General features: G+C 44.1%; 1 protein-coding gene across 2 annotated transcripts in view; it reads right to left on the bottom strand.

The window, feature by feature from the left end:
• LOC143510974 (uncharacterized) overlaps positions 1–16,718 on the bottom strand; it is a 36,523-nt gene that overhangs the window by 4,353 nt on the left and 15,452 nt on the right. The window contains exons 10-19 of one of the 2 annotated variants that reach the window (XM_077000912.1): positions 15,461–15,602; positions 13,119–13,170; positions 10,576–10,670; positions 8,533–8,771; positions 8,041–8,128; positions 5,477–5,554; positions 4,809–4,849; positions 4,599–4,682; positions 2,262–2,319; positions 171–241 (exon numbers count right to left, since the gene is read on the bottom strand). In XM_077000912.1, the coding sequence (XP_076857027.1) occupies positions 171–241; positions 2,262–2,319; positions 4,599–4,682; positions 4,809–4,849; positions 5,477–5,554; positions 8,041–8,128; positions 8,533–8,771; positions 10,576–10,670; positions 13,119–13,170; positions 15,461–15,602 (948 nt within the window). Of the gene's footprint in view, positions 1–170; positions 242–2,261; positions 2,320–4,598; positions 4,683–4,808; positions 4,850–5,476; positions 5,555–8,040; positions 8,129–8,532; positions 8,772–10,575; positions 10,671–13,118; positions 13,171–15,460; positions 15,603–16,718 lie in introns of those variants that run through there. The other variant, XM_077000913.1, reaches the window with a different exon arrangement.

Genomic DNA, 16,718 nt, shown 5'->3' on the forward strand with positions numbered 1-16,718 from the left:
CACAAACACACAAACCCAAATATACACAATAATAAACAAACACACACAAGAACTTTCTACTTGGTGCTTTCAGCTTTGTGACAAACACCATTTTCGCCCCCCAAACTTTCGTTGGAGAGACCGCGTAAGGCAGAGAGGGTGGGCGGAGGAGGGAGAGAGCGTGCTCCTACCTGCTGGGTGAACAACAGCGGGTCTCTTACAACAGCACCACCACACATCCTCACCATGGCCTCCATCTGATCTGTAAGAAGACACCCACCCACCCAGGAATGTTTCCAACACAACTTCAGAAATGGAACGTCTCTTCCGTCTAGCACCATCATCGCTTGTTCAAACTCTGATATTGACGTCGCCATGAGCACGTTGCCCAGTGTTCAACCTCACTCTAAAGATAACACCTCACAACCCATACAGGTGTGTGTTCCCAACCTGTGACCTGAGGCAACACTATTTCATAATACATGTACATAATACAGACCAACAGTCCCATGTATTTTGGCACAGCAATCACTGTCCAATAAGAATGTACAATTAAGAATTTTCAATCAAGAAATGTTTACTGGGCAGAATGCTGTGGTGATATGTAAATTAACCCCAGTCATTGATGTAAAAAGGAACAGGAGACGATGCCAAGTCCAGCGATCTTCTAGCGGTGTGTGGATGGTTCGCTACGATACGTGAGCTAACGACAATCAGACGCTCAGAGTGCTGAGACTCATCAAGACCACAACTGCTTCTAATGCAGGGGCTAAGAGTAATGAATTTCATGGTACAGGGTCTGAATCTCTGTGGAAACAGAGAATATTACTGAGAATATCACTGAATATTATCCCTGTAGTGTCTTTCTAAAGTATACTAAACTATAGACTACAAACTATGAATAACAATTTGGATTTCTGAAAAACTTAAATTTCTGTGTGAGAGATAAGAACAAAATGTGGTAAAGAACAGCACACAGGACAGGATAGTGTGAACACACTAGCGCGGCAAACACCTCAGAAAAGGATACACCTGCCTTGGCTAATGCTCTGTATCGTAGTCAGTTTACCGATACTCTTCTTGTGAATGAACATCGATTACACACTGGACATTTATCATTACTTCTTTCACTGCTGTTACTCTATTGTACACCCCTGGTCAATCTTAAATTACAGGTCTACCTATTCTACAGACATAATAGTCTCATACAAGACACAAAATGCCCCCTGAAATAATTGCACACACACGCATATGGGCACACACACATCCTACAGATGACAAAAAAGTGGAGTCCTATTGCGTAACACATGCTGGCTGTGTACAGCAGAGAGCCGGGACCAGGCAATGGTTCAGAGTGGTTCTTTAGGACAGGGTCCAGAGCTGGAATTAGGATCAGGTTCCTAACAAACTTCTAACCTAACCCCTAACACTAACCTCTAATCTTTAACCCAACAACCAGAGACCCTCCCCTCACCCCTCCCAATTGTTCTAGACCAAAATTAAGTGGTGAGTGGAATGTGAAAAAGGCTCCCAACACTAAAAGTGGAGTTTTTGTGAGGGTAGATACAAAGATGCGTCACCGACTCATTCTAGGGGCCTTCTCACCGACACATTCTAGGGGCCTTCTCACCGACTCATTCTAGGGGCCTTCTCACAGACACATTCTAGGGGCCTTCTCACCGACACATTCTAGGGGCCTTCTCACCGACACATTCTAGGGGCCTTCTCACCGACACATTCTAGGGGCCTTCTCACCGACACATTCTAGGGGCCTTCTCACCGACACATCCTAGGGGCCTTCTCACCGACACATCCTAGGGGCCTTCTCACCGACACATCCTAGGGGCCTTCTCACAGACTCATTCTAGGGGCCTTCTCACCGACTCATTCTAGGGGCCTTCTCACCGACACATTCTAGGGGCCTTCTCACCGACACATTCTAGGGGCCTTCTCACCGACACATTCTAGGGGCCTTCTCACCGACACATTCTAGGGGCCTTCTCACCGACACATTCTAGGGGCCTTCTCACCGACACATTCTAGGGGCCTTCTCACCGACACATTCTAGGGGCCTTCTCACCGACACATCCTAGGGGTCTGACTGGTCAGTGTGACCAAGTATCCAGCACAGAATACAGCAACCAATATGACAATATGGTATTATCACACAGGTTGAAGATGACATCAGCTAGCACTGTTCTTGGTACTGATGTTGCATGACTGAACTTGGAATTTAATATGGCTATGGGAACCAGCCAGACTGAGGTGTGTGGAGTTCTTACCTGTGGTCATATCAGTGAAGGAGCCTTGGAAGCAGATCTCGTAAGCTTTCATCAGCAGCTGAAAAGACCCAAGAATGCACGAGTGATGTGTACAGTTTTCAACCCCAACACTGCAGGCATGTCAACAAGAGGGGAATATCGGTGCATCCAAGGCAGCTGAAAGGGTTAACCAAATAAACCGAAACACAGACATCCTTCCCACTGGACAACTTAACGCCGTATGACAATAAAAAAAAACCAAACAAACAAAAACCTCTTCAGATTATTCAATGTTCTGACATTAGCTACAGTCCAACAGCATTAGCCTTAAACTACAAGTTTCAAAACCTGCACAGTATCCTCAGCACAAGGCAGGAAGCTTAAAGTGAAGCATTCCTGTCTCTTATCCTCTCTGGGACACTGGGGTCAAAGTGCAGGTGAGCCATCGCATGGACCCCCTGGAGCAGAGCAGGTCGAGGGCTACATGGCCGAGCCGGGATTCAAACCCACAGGGACTCAAACCCACAGTCAGCCCAAAGCCCTGTCTGCTAGGTTACCACATCCTGTTAGGCTACTACTGCCCTAGTCAAACATGATTAACTCCTGGCAAAAACAAAGTCCTGTCTGCTAGGTTACCACTGCCCCAAGGCTGCCCCAAGGCTGACACTGCCCTAGCAAAACATGATTAACTCCTGGCAAAAACAGAAGCTAAAGTTAATTTACTTTATACAGTTGGAGGTAGTTGCCCCAATCACGACACAGCATCAGTTCGGCTGCCATGTTGGGAGGAAGCGTTGTTAAAGCGTGGTCAACTGAGGTCAGACGAGTGGCAGAAGAGGCACACTTCTCCACCCTCATTACTGATCGCACATTCAGATAAGGTATCCCCAACCACGGCCTCCAGTAACAAGACACACCAGGTTCTCCATGTCACCTCATTGGTATCAAGCACGGCCACAACAATAATGAGCGTAGTTCACTGTAAATACCATCACTCTGCTGTCAGAATTCTATAAATGTTTCATTATTTATTAATAATAAAAGAGGTGAAGAGAGGGCACAAGTATTACTGGTAAAACACAGACAACAGTGACGTCACACACACTACAGCCCAGAATTAGTGGCAAAAAGGACTGAAACCAGTTAATGGTGTAAACGTCACTTCAAACGGAAATGTGCTTACTGAAATACACCATTACTCCTTTGAAAAGGAAGCCAAGGGAATTATGGGCAATTACAGGGAATCGCTGAAAGAATGATGTGACCCATGCATCACCTTAAAATAGCAGAAACAGTACAGGTATATGTATATCCTTTAAATACATAGATGCATGTACTTTATAACTTACTGAATAAAGTGGTTCTGAATTAGGAGGAGGAACCATATGTTTCTATATGAAAAAGTACCCGGTAGATGTTTAAATCATGACATTCATTCCATGGGGTTCTTTTCTTTGAGTTACCGAACTTCATTGCTGCCATAGCAACAACTAGCAATGAAAACAGACATGTCATTAACCACACTCTAACACTATCAGCTCTGCTGCATAAAGAACTATTATTGGAAATCTAAGTTCACCTGCGCAACTAAAAGTTAAGGTAGACGAGGAGACTATCCTCTCCCATGACACACACACACACACACACACACACACACACACACACACACACACACACACACACACACACACACACACACACACACACACACACAGGTCTGTCACTGTTCAGAGTATCAAAGCACAGCAATATATTAAAAACTTTATTTTCTTTTACTAAGTTTTATAAATACATAACTGCCTGGTCAGCTTAATCTACTCTTCTTTGTCACACGCTGAACCCGCGTGTTCTTCACACGCTGAACCCGCCTGTTCTTCACACGCTGAACCCGCCTGTTCTTCACACGCCGAACCCGCCTGTTCTTCACACGCCGAACCCGCCTGTTCTTCACACGCCGAACCCGCCTGTTCTTAATACGCTGAACCCGCCTGTTCTTCACACGCTGAACATGCGTGTTCTTAATACACTGAACCCGTGTGTTCTTCTGCGATTCAAATAACTTTATTGCAGCTTTCCTAATATGCTGTATATTTGAAGAGATCTGCAATGTATGCATTTAATACACAGACTTTTTTTTTTTATCATTCCAGTTAAATAACCTCATATTTATTCAGCCTATCATCTTGAAGACTTTTAATATAAAATCTTCAGCTTCCTAGGCAATTGAAAAATGTTATGAATTAATTAGGTGAACACTTAACACGGTGTGAAGTATCAACCTTCAGATGTTACTGAGGACCTGGACATCTCTGGGACTTGTGTGGGGAGAGGTGGAAAGTGATCCACATTAGGACTCACGTTATCGTCAGGAGTCATCCGAGATTTCCGGGGACCATTGTGTTCGTGACCGTTAATGACATCCCCACGCACTTCGAACAGTGCCTAGGAAACAAGCACCACACATCAGGAGAACTCTACCTGTGTCCACACACCAGGAGAACTCTGAGTATGTCCAGACTTGCTGATAAACAATGGATCAAGGAGAATGAGATGATGTAACAAACTTACTTCATCTAGAACTTTGCATTGTTTGAAGGACTCCAAGATCCCTATTGGAGGAACAAAAATGTTGAGTTATCACCAATGATCTAGTATGAACCACACACATCTCAAGGGCTGCTCTGTAGAGAAGGTGTACCTACAGTAGTGGTTCAAAATATACACTACAAGTCAAAGGTTTGGACACACCTGTCTAAATGCATGTTTTTAATAGTAAAAGCTATTTTAATCTAATGGATTATGTTTACTTTTGGGAAGCAATTTTAAATGTACCCTCAGCAAACAGTTTTATTTCAGAACATTAGTTCTGAACTTTCACTCTACAAGGTCTCTGCATGTGTGAGAAGGTCTTCAGGACTGATGGATAAGCATCATAGGTGCTGCTTCATGAAGCTGGTTAACAGAACACCAAGAATGTGCAAAGCTGTCATCAAAAGATGACATTTTCATTGGTTTGGCATCTTCCCTGTATTTTTTATGTAAAAAATAAAAAAAATAAAAATAAACAGTAGGTGTGTCCAAACATTTGACTAAATATATATATTTTTTATAATTGTTTAAATAATAATAATAATCATCAACAATAATAATAATAGTAATAATAATAGTTTATTAAAGTGGTATCCCAGTGCATATCCCAGTGCCACTGGATAAAATGAGAAGCATTAGCCACTTACACAGGAAGCTCACCACCCACTTCCTGCCAGCGATACCCTGGAAGTACTTCAGCGTGCGCTCACACACCATGTCTCCATCTGTGTGGACATGAGTTTGCAGAAAGGGAAAACATACATTAGCACTGTTGATCCTCAGGACCTCCGCGCTTTTGAACGGTGGTCCAACGCAGGGTAATGTGCTGGAACAATGTCCTCTATTTTGCACCACTTAATAATCTGGGCCTCAGCATTTTGGACCAGCTGTAGATCCAGAAGAGATACCTCATTAATTCCATAATACAGTAACCCAATCAGGAACTAACAAAAGCATGAATAACCTTCAGGATCTGGTGGACCAAGATGTGATTTAGATATTGATAAACAAGATGAAAAAAAGCTGTTCTTAACCCCATTATGAATTTGATTTTCAAATTTCAGTCACAAATAATCCCAAGATTTTTAACCAGTGTTTCCAAGTACCATGGCAGAGAGCCCAGATTCCAAACAGGCTTTTAGATGATGGACAACTGCCAAACATAATAACATCTGTTTTACTGTCATTTTAGTTGCACAAAACCTTTTTACTATATGTAACACACCACTTGAGCCTTATGACAAAACACTGACTGGCAAGTTACTAGGGAAGGTACCACTGCAAATCTTCTACACAGCATTAAAATGAAACAGCAGGTTTATGTGTCTATTGTCCTGAAGGGAGTCTGCATATTGAAAAGAAAATGAGCCAGAGGATGGACCCTTGTGACACCCCACAAATCAGAGTGGCGGACAAAGACATATACATCTCAATATTAACAGGATTCTGTGATAACCTAATAAACCAGCCTAGCAGGATTTACCAACACCCTAATAGAAACTGTTCCAAGTACTCAATAAATATATAATGACCAACGGTATAAAACCAAGTACTTAAGAACAATCAGCAGAATCATCACTTATCACACAAGATAACATGTCACTTTTACCAGGGTATTCAGAAAATACATTTGAGAGGAGCAACATCCCAAGGACAAGACAGGGGAACCTGATACAAGGATAACGGCAGTACACCCGTCTCCAAGCCTGTGTGAAGCTTGTTAAAATGCTACATTTTTGGGATTTGTGGCTACAATGAATAAATAAACATCATGAATGATATATCGCCTTCTCCATCCGGTGACTATTTTGCATCGCACATTACAAACTCATTACACATTACAAACTCCCCTAAGTGCATTTTATAGGTAGACTTATCGAAGAGTTTAGAGGGTCATGGATTCTAAAAGTTCAGGGGGTCACAGGTTCTAACAGTTTAGTGCAGGGGTAATCAATTAAATCTTTCCGCGGTCCATTTTTGGCAGATAGCTCAGACCTTAGGTCCGGGTCCGCGGTGGCGAACGAAAGTTGTTGGGGGGGGGGGGGGGGGTGAACGAAAGTTGTTGGGGGGGGGGGGGGGGGGGGGGTGGTGAACGAAAGTTGTTGAGCGGGGGGGGGGACGTAACACTCAAATGGGTGGTGAATGTAACACTCGTCTGAAAAAATTTAAAATATAGTCTCCTGTTAAAATTTTTTTGGCATTTGGGTCCGTATCCAGTTAATCAGGAATGTGATTGGGTCCGGACAGGACGGCGTTCGGGTGATACCTGGTGATACCGCGGTCCGCCATTTGGTGATACCTGGTTTAGTGGGTCGCAGGTTCTAACAGTTCAGGGGGTCACAGGTTCTAACAGTTCAGGGGGCGCACAGGTTCTAACACAGGGGTGCCCATTACGTCGATCGCGAAGGAAGTGTTGGTCGATCGCAAAGGAATGTGGGTAGATCCCATGACATTAAAAAGTAGTGCATGAATGACAGGCTATCGTCCATCTGCACTGATGGCTGTATATATACACCGCCCCGGTAACAACTTACGTTCGCCCCCCCGTCAACAATTTACACTCGAGGTTCAAATCTCACTCACTCACTCTTGAAAAGGTAGATCTTTCTGACTTGGTCATCTTATAAGTAGCTCGCAAGCTGAAAACTTGTGGGCACCCCTGTTTTAACAGTTCAGAAGGACACAGGCTCTAACAGTTCAGAGGGTCACAGGCTCTAACAGTTCAGAGGGTCACAGGCTCTAACAGTTCAGAGGGTCACAGGCTCTAACAGTTCAGAGGGTCACAGGCTCTAACAGTTCAGAGGTGGATGTTCTGCCTAGATCTTCAGCTGCTACATTTTCTTCCACTCTGTTCTGCATTTTTTTACTTTATGAAGTTTCCCACAGTGTTTTGCCTTCAGGTCTTCCTTCCCCAGAACGATGAAGTGCTCATGACAGTTGCCGCGGTAACAGCGACATTAAAAAGATTTTCTTAATGGCACTTGCTAATGTGCATCTTGGAATGATGGGTGGCTTTGATATAAAAATAATTCAACACATGGAGTAATTACCTCCTGCAGAGTGCATGCATGCGTGTTTAAAAGTAGAACAGGTAGAATATGACCATTCTTAGAATGAGGGCAGGGAAAAAAAGATTTCATCTTTAGTCCTCTAAGCAACACAAAATAAACCCGGACAGACAGATAAATAAGACCAGATCCACACTCCTTACCCGTCTTGATAATGATGTGAGTGGTGTTTGGGGTCAGCTGTCTGCTTAAACTGCCGTCTCTCTTCCTCACAAATTTCCTCACCATGCTCTGCACACACAGAAGATGGGGCAGAGATGTAAATCAAGACAGATGCTGGGCATAAATGACCTTGATTTCCATCAAACATGCCTCCTGATACACGCCACAGTTGCATCGTGGCCCACATAGACATAGTTCAATGGCTTCACACTACAAATCAACAATCACATTTCTCCAGCAGGGATTAAGAGCAGTCATTAACCTGTTTGTTTTACAATATTTTCAACACACAACTCACACTACACAGTCACACCACCCACATTGACCACACCACCCACATTGACCACACCACTTACACTGCCACATGATGGACAGGTTGGCTGGTGTCACACTCAGGAGTGGTTAATGACTCCCTTTTTGTGCACACGCGCACACACACACACACACACACACACACACACACACAGTCTTACCAGTTCACTAGCCGTGAGCCCAGACGCCACCAGCTCCATCCTGTCCGCTGTGCTGCTGCTGTCTGATCTGCATACACCTGGCTGAATCACTCCTTCATGAGCTCCTGCCTCCTCTTGCCCCTCCTCCAGCACAGCAGGAGCACCCTCGGTCACAGATCCATGAACTTTGACCTCTTGCTCCACCCCTGACCGTCTCGTCAGCCTTGGACTGTTGCCAGGCTTCTGACTGGATCGCCGCTCTGGTGGTTGAATGTAGGAAGACTAAATAATCACATTTAATATTTTGTGCAGAACTCTTTTAACACATGCATGGGTTAGTACATGAGGTCCTTCAAATAGGTGCTAAAAAGCAACATCTCTTCACAAAATGCACCTGAACTGATGGTTCCCATTAAGGCATAAAGCCCGTCTTCAGAACTGTATGTGAATGGGGCAACCACAGGTACACGCCCCCACAGGCACAGGCAACCACAGGCACAGGCAACCACAGGTACAGGCCCCCACAGGCACAGGCCCCCACAGGCACAGGCCCCCACAGGCACAGGCCCCCACAGGTACAGGCAAACACAGGTACAGGCAAACACAGGTACAGGCAAACACAGGTACAGGCAACCACAGGTACAGGCAACCACAGGTACAGGCAACCACAGGTACAGGCAACCACAGGTACAGGCAAACACAGGTACAGGCAACCACAGGTACAGGCAACCACAGGTACAGGCAACCACAGGTACAGGCAAACACAGGTACAGGCAACCACAGGTACAGGCAAACACAGGTACAGGCAAACACAGGTACAGGCAAACACAGGCACCAGTGTGCTTGGAAGAGGCGGAGTTCTGCTTTGGCAGGAAGTTAGCATCGCACTTCCTGTCACTCCACCCCCACCTGCCTCCCCGGAGAAGCAGACTGCCATAATAGGCTCCTCACACTGGGTTCAGGAGACAGGATTTACCACCAATAAATACAAAAGCCATTCCGACAGCCTCTTACACAACATTTTAATGGCTCACGGAAATGTCTGATGACTCTCAGATGTCAAATAAATACATGACTAAACGCAGACTTATATAGATTGAGCAGCAGTTTAGATTGTTGCCTGTTGTGGTTGCAGTTGCTTATAATGTGGAATAATCTTATGATTGGAAGCAGTGAGATTTGAATGTCAATCAGCAGAGATTTAAATGTTTTGAAGATGAGAGTCGTAATCAGGGAGAGAAAAGAGCGATTACAGCGATGGAGAAACAGCCCAGGCTATAATGTGATGAGTGGGAAACTCATGCACACAAACAAAGACACAGAGTTCCTCGCCAAGCTGCTCAACTCGAGGAGCACATTAAACATATGCAGAACACATGGTGGACCGCGCACATGCATGCAGTCAGACATTCTGCTGATACATACATGGCATACAGACACACAGACTGGCATACAGACACACAGACTGGCATACAGATACACAGACTGGCATACAGATACACAGACTGGCATGGCTCTTCTGGGTTGAGAAGAAACAAAATGACGGTTATTTGTGCTCCTCACAAAAGATTGTCACTGAAAACATAACAAATGCAGACTTTTAGAAAAATGAGACTTCATCCGCTCTGCAATGAAAAATAGCTTGAAAGCGCTAACAAAGGCTCTGCACACTAATTATACATCACACGCATGCAGAGGGGATGAAAGCGTAGCAGCAGAGAGCTCCTTATGCGTGCACAGTGGGAGTCCTACTCCCCACAGCAGAAGAGACATGCCATACAGGCGCCATGCCCACGAAGCCAAGGAACCACACCCACCATGCAACCACACCCACATGTATACACACAGGGGCGAAGTACCCAGGCAAGCACGGTGCCCACATAGGAGACGTGTCCTCTCAGGAGAGGTGCCAATGGGACGAGATGCCCTGCAGGGTGAACACTGCCATTTATGGGGGTCTCCAATGGCAACACAGGCAAGCACAATGGGGAAGAGGTGGAAAACGGCTGCCGTAGAACATGACTTGTAGATGTGGTGTGTTGAGCGTTGTGCTCCTAGTCTTACCCGTCTTCACCTGAGCTCTGCTGAGTGGAGGCCATGTCTGTGGGACGTGGGGCATCTCAGGCAGACACGCAGGACGCGGGGCAGGGCCACTCACTCTGGGGGCAGGATGGCAGTGGGGCATTAACTGTTATCAGCGCAGGTGCAGAAGTTGTGTTCAGAAAGAAACACACCAACCTCCGCACAGCTCTACACACACACTGGAACAAAGTTGCCTCCCCGGAGAAGTTGTGCGGTGTCATGAAATATTAACAATGCGTATTATTAACATTACTACATTATTATTACGATTAACATTATATTGTTATTATCGTTACTAGTTTAATGTTATTATATTAATGATATTATTGCTATTAACATTATTATATTATTATTAAAGTTGCAAGATTATGTTATTATATTATTAATGCTATGTTATGAACATTATTTCTATTAACATTATTAGTCAGATAACCTCGCCTGTAGTGATTTACAAATACACTGTGTATTATGCTGCCATGCTGTGACCATTATTTTACAATGTGTAAGAAGCACAGAGTTGACTGCAAAGTTCTCACTATGACTCAAGCAAGTGTGTGGCTACTTCACAGAGGACAAACTGTGTGTGTGTGTGTGTGAGAGAGTGTTTATTTTGAGGGTGGGTGGTGTAGTGGAGTGAAAAGCGCTAAAATATGATGCTAGAGATTTTTCCCTCTTAACACTGAGAAATAAAATGAGGAATAAAATGGCCCAGTAATGATTTCCGACATCCTGCTCCTCCCGAGATAATCCAACCCCTTCCGAGATCAGATATCAGCCTCCACACACACACACACACAAAAACATATGCACCTGCCAGTGCTGGTATACACTTGCACATATGCATGACCCCATGAACTCACCACAAACCCTCCTGTAATGTAGACATAAGTGTAATTCCCATGTCATTGTCCATCTATAATTTAATAATTTGTAGACATGAGTCTGTAATACCCATGACATTGTCCATCTATAATTTAATAATTTGTAGACATGAGTCTGTAATACCCATGACATTGTGCATCTATAATTTAAATAATCTGTAACATCTACATGTTATTCTGTAATTTCTGTAAACTGTGGAATTTACCTGCCTAATTTATGTACCTGTCAAATCTGTATACCTGAATATATTATCCACTCACTGTTGTGTATCGGTCTGTAGTTACAGATCTAATTTATATTTTTAACCATACTTTACATGTCTTATAATTTACATACCTGCAAGTTCCATAGCCCTTAGTAAATTTTGTACCCTTCTGTAATTTATGTCCCATCCTGTACCCCTCTTTAACACTAGTTTACAAGGTTTTTGTTTCCTTTATCATTTTAGGTACGCCAGATAGGTGTTGTAACGATTGAAATCGTCCCATCACGTAGGGTTTTTGAGAAATGGGTTAGGGTTAGGGTCCGTCTGGTCATGGTACCGTCTGGTCACGGGCCTGTCTGGTCGTGCGCAGTTTGTTTGGGCATGCTCCAGCACGCCTGACCTCAGCTACGATCATTGCCATGATAGTGTAGCCTAATTCCAGTAGCACTAATGAGTCCAAAATCATAGTATCACTGTTTTTCATTCAACAATACATCAGAACTAATTAATTAAAACTAATGACATACTGCTGCTTCCTCTGCGAGTGGGACAGTCGAGCCAAACAGGCACATAAGATCCTGACCATCCTGCAAGAAACTGATTCCAGGCCAGAAGAATGTACAATGTGGCCCACTGGTGGATCCAAAGAAGAGATTTCTTTCGCCACTGCACATCAAACTTGGCCTAATGAAAAACTTTGCAAAGGCAATTAATTTGCCAACTGACGCCAAATATTTCCACGCATAATGCACAGATTAATGAAGGTGTTTTAATTCGAACACAAATGATGAACGTCACTCAGAACGAAAGTTCTGAAGGGTGCAGGACATGTTGCATGGGCAGCCTTCAAGAAGGTAGTCAGTAACTTCATACTTCTGTAACTTTTGTAACTACAAGGCACCAGACTATGTGGAACACATTGAATGTCTGCTTCAGGCATTCAAACCGATGAAGTGCAACATGTCACTGAAGATACATTTTTGCACGCTCACCTGGACTTTTTCCCACCAAATCTTGGAGTCGTCAATGGGGAACATGGTGAAAGGTTCCACCAAGACACTGGCCAGAGAAGCGGCCCCATGGAAAGTGGAGCTCATCTATGATGGGTGACTATTGTTGCACTGTTTTGCTAACTTTTTTATTTTTAATTAATAATTTTTATTTTGCTTCCTGTTGGTGGTACTTGAAATGCATAGTAATAATGTGCACCAATAGATAATTGACAATACAATGTTTAATTGCCTGTTTCTCAAAAACCCTATGTGATACGTGATGCAGAAATTCAGAATACACATTAGTGTTCAGCACATTCAAATATATATATGAAACACCAAAAATGATTGAGGAAACCAACATTTGTATACCAATATAATCTACACCTCCATCTGTAACGAATGCACCCGTCTGTAACCGACGCCCCCGTCTGTAATATACATACCTGTCTGGTCGTGTTCCAGCCACATGTGGTGTGGCTTTGCTGAAGTCAGCGCCTGTAAAACAAAATGAGAAATGAGCTGGTGAGAGCTGGAATCAAGACACTTCTCCCTTGCACACCCCAGTTGCACGCACACGCGCACACACACACACACACACACACACACACACACACACACACAGTGGGGAAAATAATTATTTAGTCAGTGACCAATTGTGCAATTTCTCCCACTTAAAAAGATGAGAGAGGCCGGTAATTGACATCATAGGTAGACCTCAACTATGAGAGACAAAATGTGAAAAAAAAATTGAGAAAATCATTTTGTCTGACTTTTAAAGAATTTATTTGCAAATAATGGTAGAAAATAAGTATTTGGTCAATAACAAAAGTTCATCTCAATACTTTGTTGTATATCCTCTGTTGGCAATAACAGAGGTCAAACGTTTTCTGTAAGTCTTCACAAGGTTGGCACACACTGTTGCTGGTATGTTGGCCCATTCCTCCATGCAGATTTCCTCACGTTTCATCTTCATTGCCCTTGCTGATGGAAGGAGGTTTGCACCCAAAATCTCACAATACATGGCCCCATTCATTCTTTTATGTACACGGACCAGTCGTCCTGGTCCCTTTGCAGAGAAACAGCCCCAAAGCATGATGTTGCCACCCCCATGCTTGACAGTTGGTATGGTGTTCTTTGGATGTAACTCAGCATTCACTGTCCTCCAAACACGACGAGTTGTGTTTTTACCAAATAGTTCTACTTTGGTTTCATCTGACCATATGACATTCTCCCAATACTCTTCTGGAACATCCAAATGCTCTCTAGCAAACTTCAGACGTGCCTGGCTTAAGCAGGGGGACACGTCTGGCACTGCAAGATCTGAGTCCCTGGCGTCGTAGTGTGTTGCTGATGGTAGCCTTTGTAACGTTGGTCCCAGCTTTCTGCAGGTCATTCACTAGATCCCCCCTTGTGGTTCTGGGATTTTTCCTCACCGTTCTTGTGATCATTTTGACCCCACAGGCTAAGATCTTGCGTGGAGCCCCAGATCGAGGGAGATTAGTAGTGGTCTTGTAGGTCTTCCATTTTCTGATTATTGCTCCCACAGTAGATTTCTTCACACCAAGCTGCTTGCCTATTGCAGATTCAGTCTTCCCAGCCTACAATTCGGTTTCTGGTGTCCTCCGACAGCTTTTTCGTCTTCACCATAGTGGAGTTTGGAGTGTGACTGTTTGAGGTTGTGGGCAGGTGTCTTTTATACTGTTAATGACTTCAAAGTGGTGCCATTAATACAGGTAATGAGTGGAGGAAAGAGGAGCCTCTTAAAAAAGAAGTTACAGGTCTGTGACAGCCAGAAATCTTGCTTGTTTGTAGGTGACCAAATACTTATTTTCCACCATTATTTGCAAATAAATTATTTAAAAGTCAGACAAAATGATTTTCTCAATTTTTTTTCACATTTTGTCTCTCATAGTTGAGGTCTACCTATGAGGTCTAGGCCTCTCATCTTTTTAAGTGGGAGAACTTGCACAATTGGTAACTGACTAAATACTTATTTTCCCCACTGTACACACACACACACACACGCTTCTGGAGAATTTTGATGACTCCAATACTCCTCAGAGACAAAAAATAATTTGATTGGATATTGTGGCGACACGTCTAACCACACCTGCTGATTATGTGATCAGTCTGACCAAGGTGGTCTTAAGCCCACACGCGCCTGTTCTGTGGGCTTGCGCCCTATTTTAGCCCCACCCACACGTGCCTGCTCTGTGGTCTTGCGCCCTATTTTAGCCCCACCCACACGTGCCTGCTCTGTGGTCTTGCGCCCTATTTTAGCCCCACCCACACGTGCCTGCTCTGTGGTCTTGCGCCCTATTTTAGCCCCACCCACACGTGCCTGCTCTGTGGTCTTGCGCCTTATTTTAGCCCCACCCACACGTGCCTGCTCTGTGGTCTTGCGCCCTATTTTAGCCCCACCCACACGTGCCTGCTCTGTGGTCTCATGCCTTATTTCTGCACTTGTGCTGCTTCCACAGAAATAGATCCCCAGGACTGGAACTCCAAGTCAGATAGAACACCTCTGGAGTTGTTCCTCGTGCCGCTCCACCAGTGATATTTTAAGACGCTTAAAACTAACACATCAGCAGGATATCCTGGAACACAAGGTCTTCTAAAAACAAGCTCTAGAGATTCATATAGATTCTATTCATATAGAATCAGTCTTATTCCAAGCCACCCAAAGCAGGTGTTTGGCCTGTGGTGCAATGTGGATTTTACACATTGTGGGTGGGGTTTATTGTCAGTAAAGTGGAGTTTATGAGCGCTGGAGGTGATTCCTCACCTGGTACAGCACCCGAGTTCTGGTCAGAAGCATCAGAGCAGGGTCTGGCTCTGGAGTCCGACTCCTTCTGGTCAAGAGCCTCAGAAACCAGGGCCATCATCCTCTTCAACCTGCACAGGTCCCGCTGCATCTCCTCTCTCTGCTGTGTGTGTGTGTGTGTGTGTGTGTGTGTGTGTGTGTGTGTGTGTGTGTGTGTGTGTGTGAGAGAGAGATCTCGTTTTAACACCTGAAAGGACATCCCCATGCAGTGCTCTCTCTACATGGCTTGTACACAGAAGCATGTGCACACACCAGACCTACTTCCTGCTTTCTCATCCCAAACATGTAGACACCTCTAATTACTGCACTGCCTATGTTCCACTGTAGTGGAGAATGCCCAAATGTTCAACTCCGAATTTGTATACACTGACAGCTCAGCATCCAGGATGACAAGTGAAGTGATCAAATTAGTTCCTGATTAGGCAACAGGAATTAATTATATTCAGAATCAGGTACTTTCTTAATTTCTTTATCCATTTCTTTCTTCAGGGAATGTAGTTAAATTAAAATACTAATAATTAAGTTAAATATTAAGTTAAATACTACCTCACGGTGTGAAACAGTCAGTTCAAACTCTCAAAGTTCTCAAAAAAAAAATCCTAAGTACTTATAGCTACGTTAGTCTTTTCTTTTTATGTCTTAGTAGTGTAATTTGTCTTTTTTCATCTAGGTAAATTAAAGTTAACTCTGTCTGGCCGACAGCTATTGATTTTAGTTTAATGGTCAGTGTAATTAAGCTCAGGACAGCAACACCCAGAAGAGGCCAGCGACTGCACCCACAACTTCCCTTTGTGACATCTGACACCCAGTACATTTCTGAGTAGCCTATTGTGACTAAGCTGGCTCTGCTTGCCGTCTATGAGCTCCCTTAAGAAAGCCACCCAGGTGGTGATCACAACAACTGGAGGACCAGGGTTCGTGCACACAACCTGTGCAGCGATTCAAACCTGCCCTCGTGGGAATCACACACCAGGTGCAGTTGACCGCACGTGGACGGGCGTGTCCTTTCACAGATGGGCGTGTCCTTTCACTCATCTCAAAACTTTGCCTCCGCTCATATGTTGTGTATCAGGGTGCCAATCTGGTATCATCTGTTTCTGTAGAATTCTTTCTCCATAACTCCATTTCGTAGGATTAGCATTACTTCATTAGCCTAGTCTTTTCAACTATTGTTCCCATTAGTATTATTAGTATTGTGTGTGTGTGTGTGTGTGTGTGT

The sequence above is a fragment of the Brachyhypopomus gauderio genome, chromosome 3, assembly GCF_052324685.1.
Source record: "Brachyhypopomus gauderio isolate BG-103 chromosome 3, BGAUD_0.2, whole genome shotgun sequence".
NCBI lineage: Eukaryota > Metazoa > Chordata > Actinopteri > Gymnotiformes > Hypopomidae > Brachyhypopomus > Brachyhypopomus gauderio.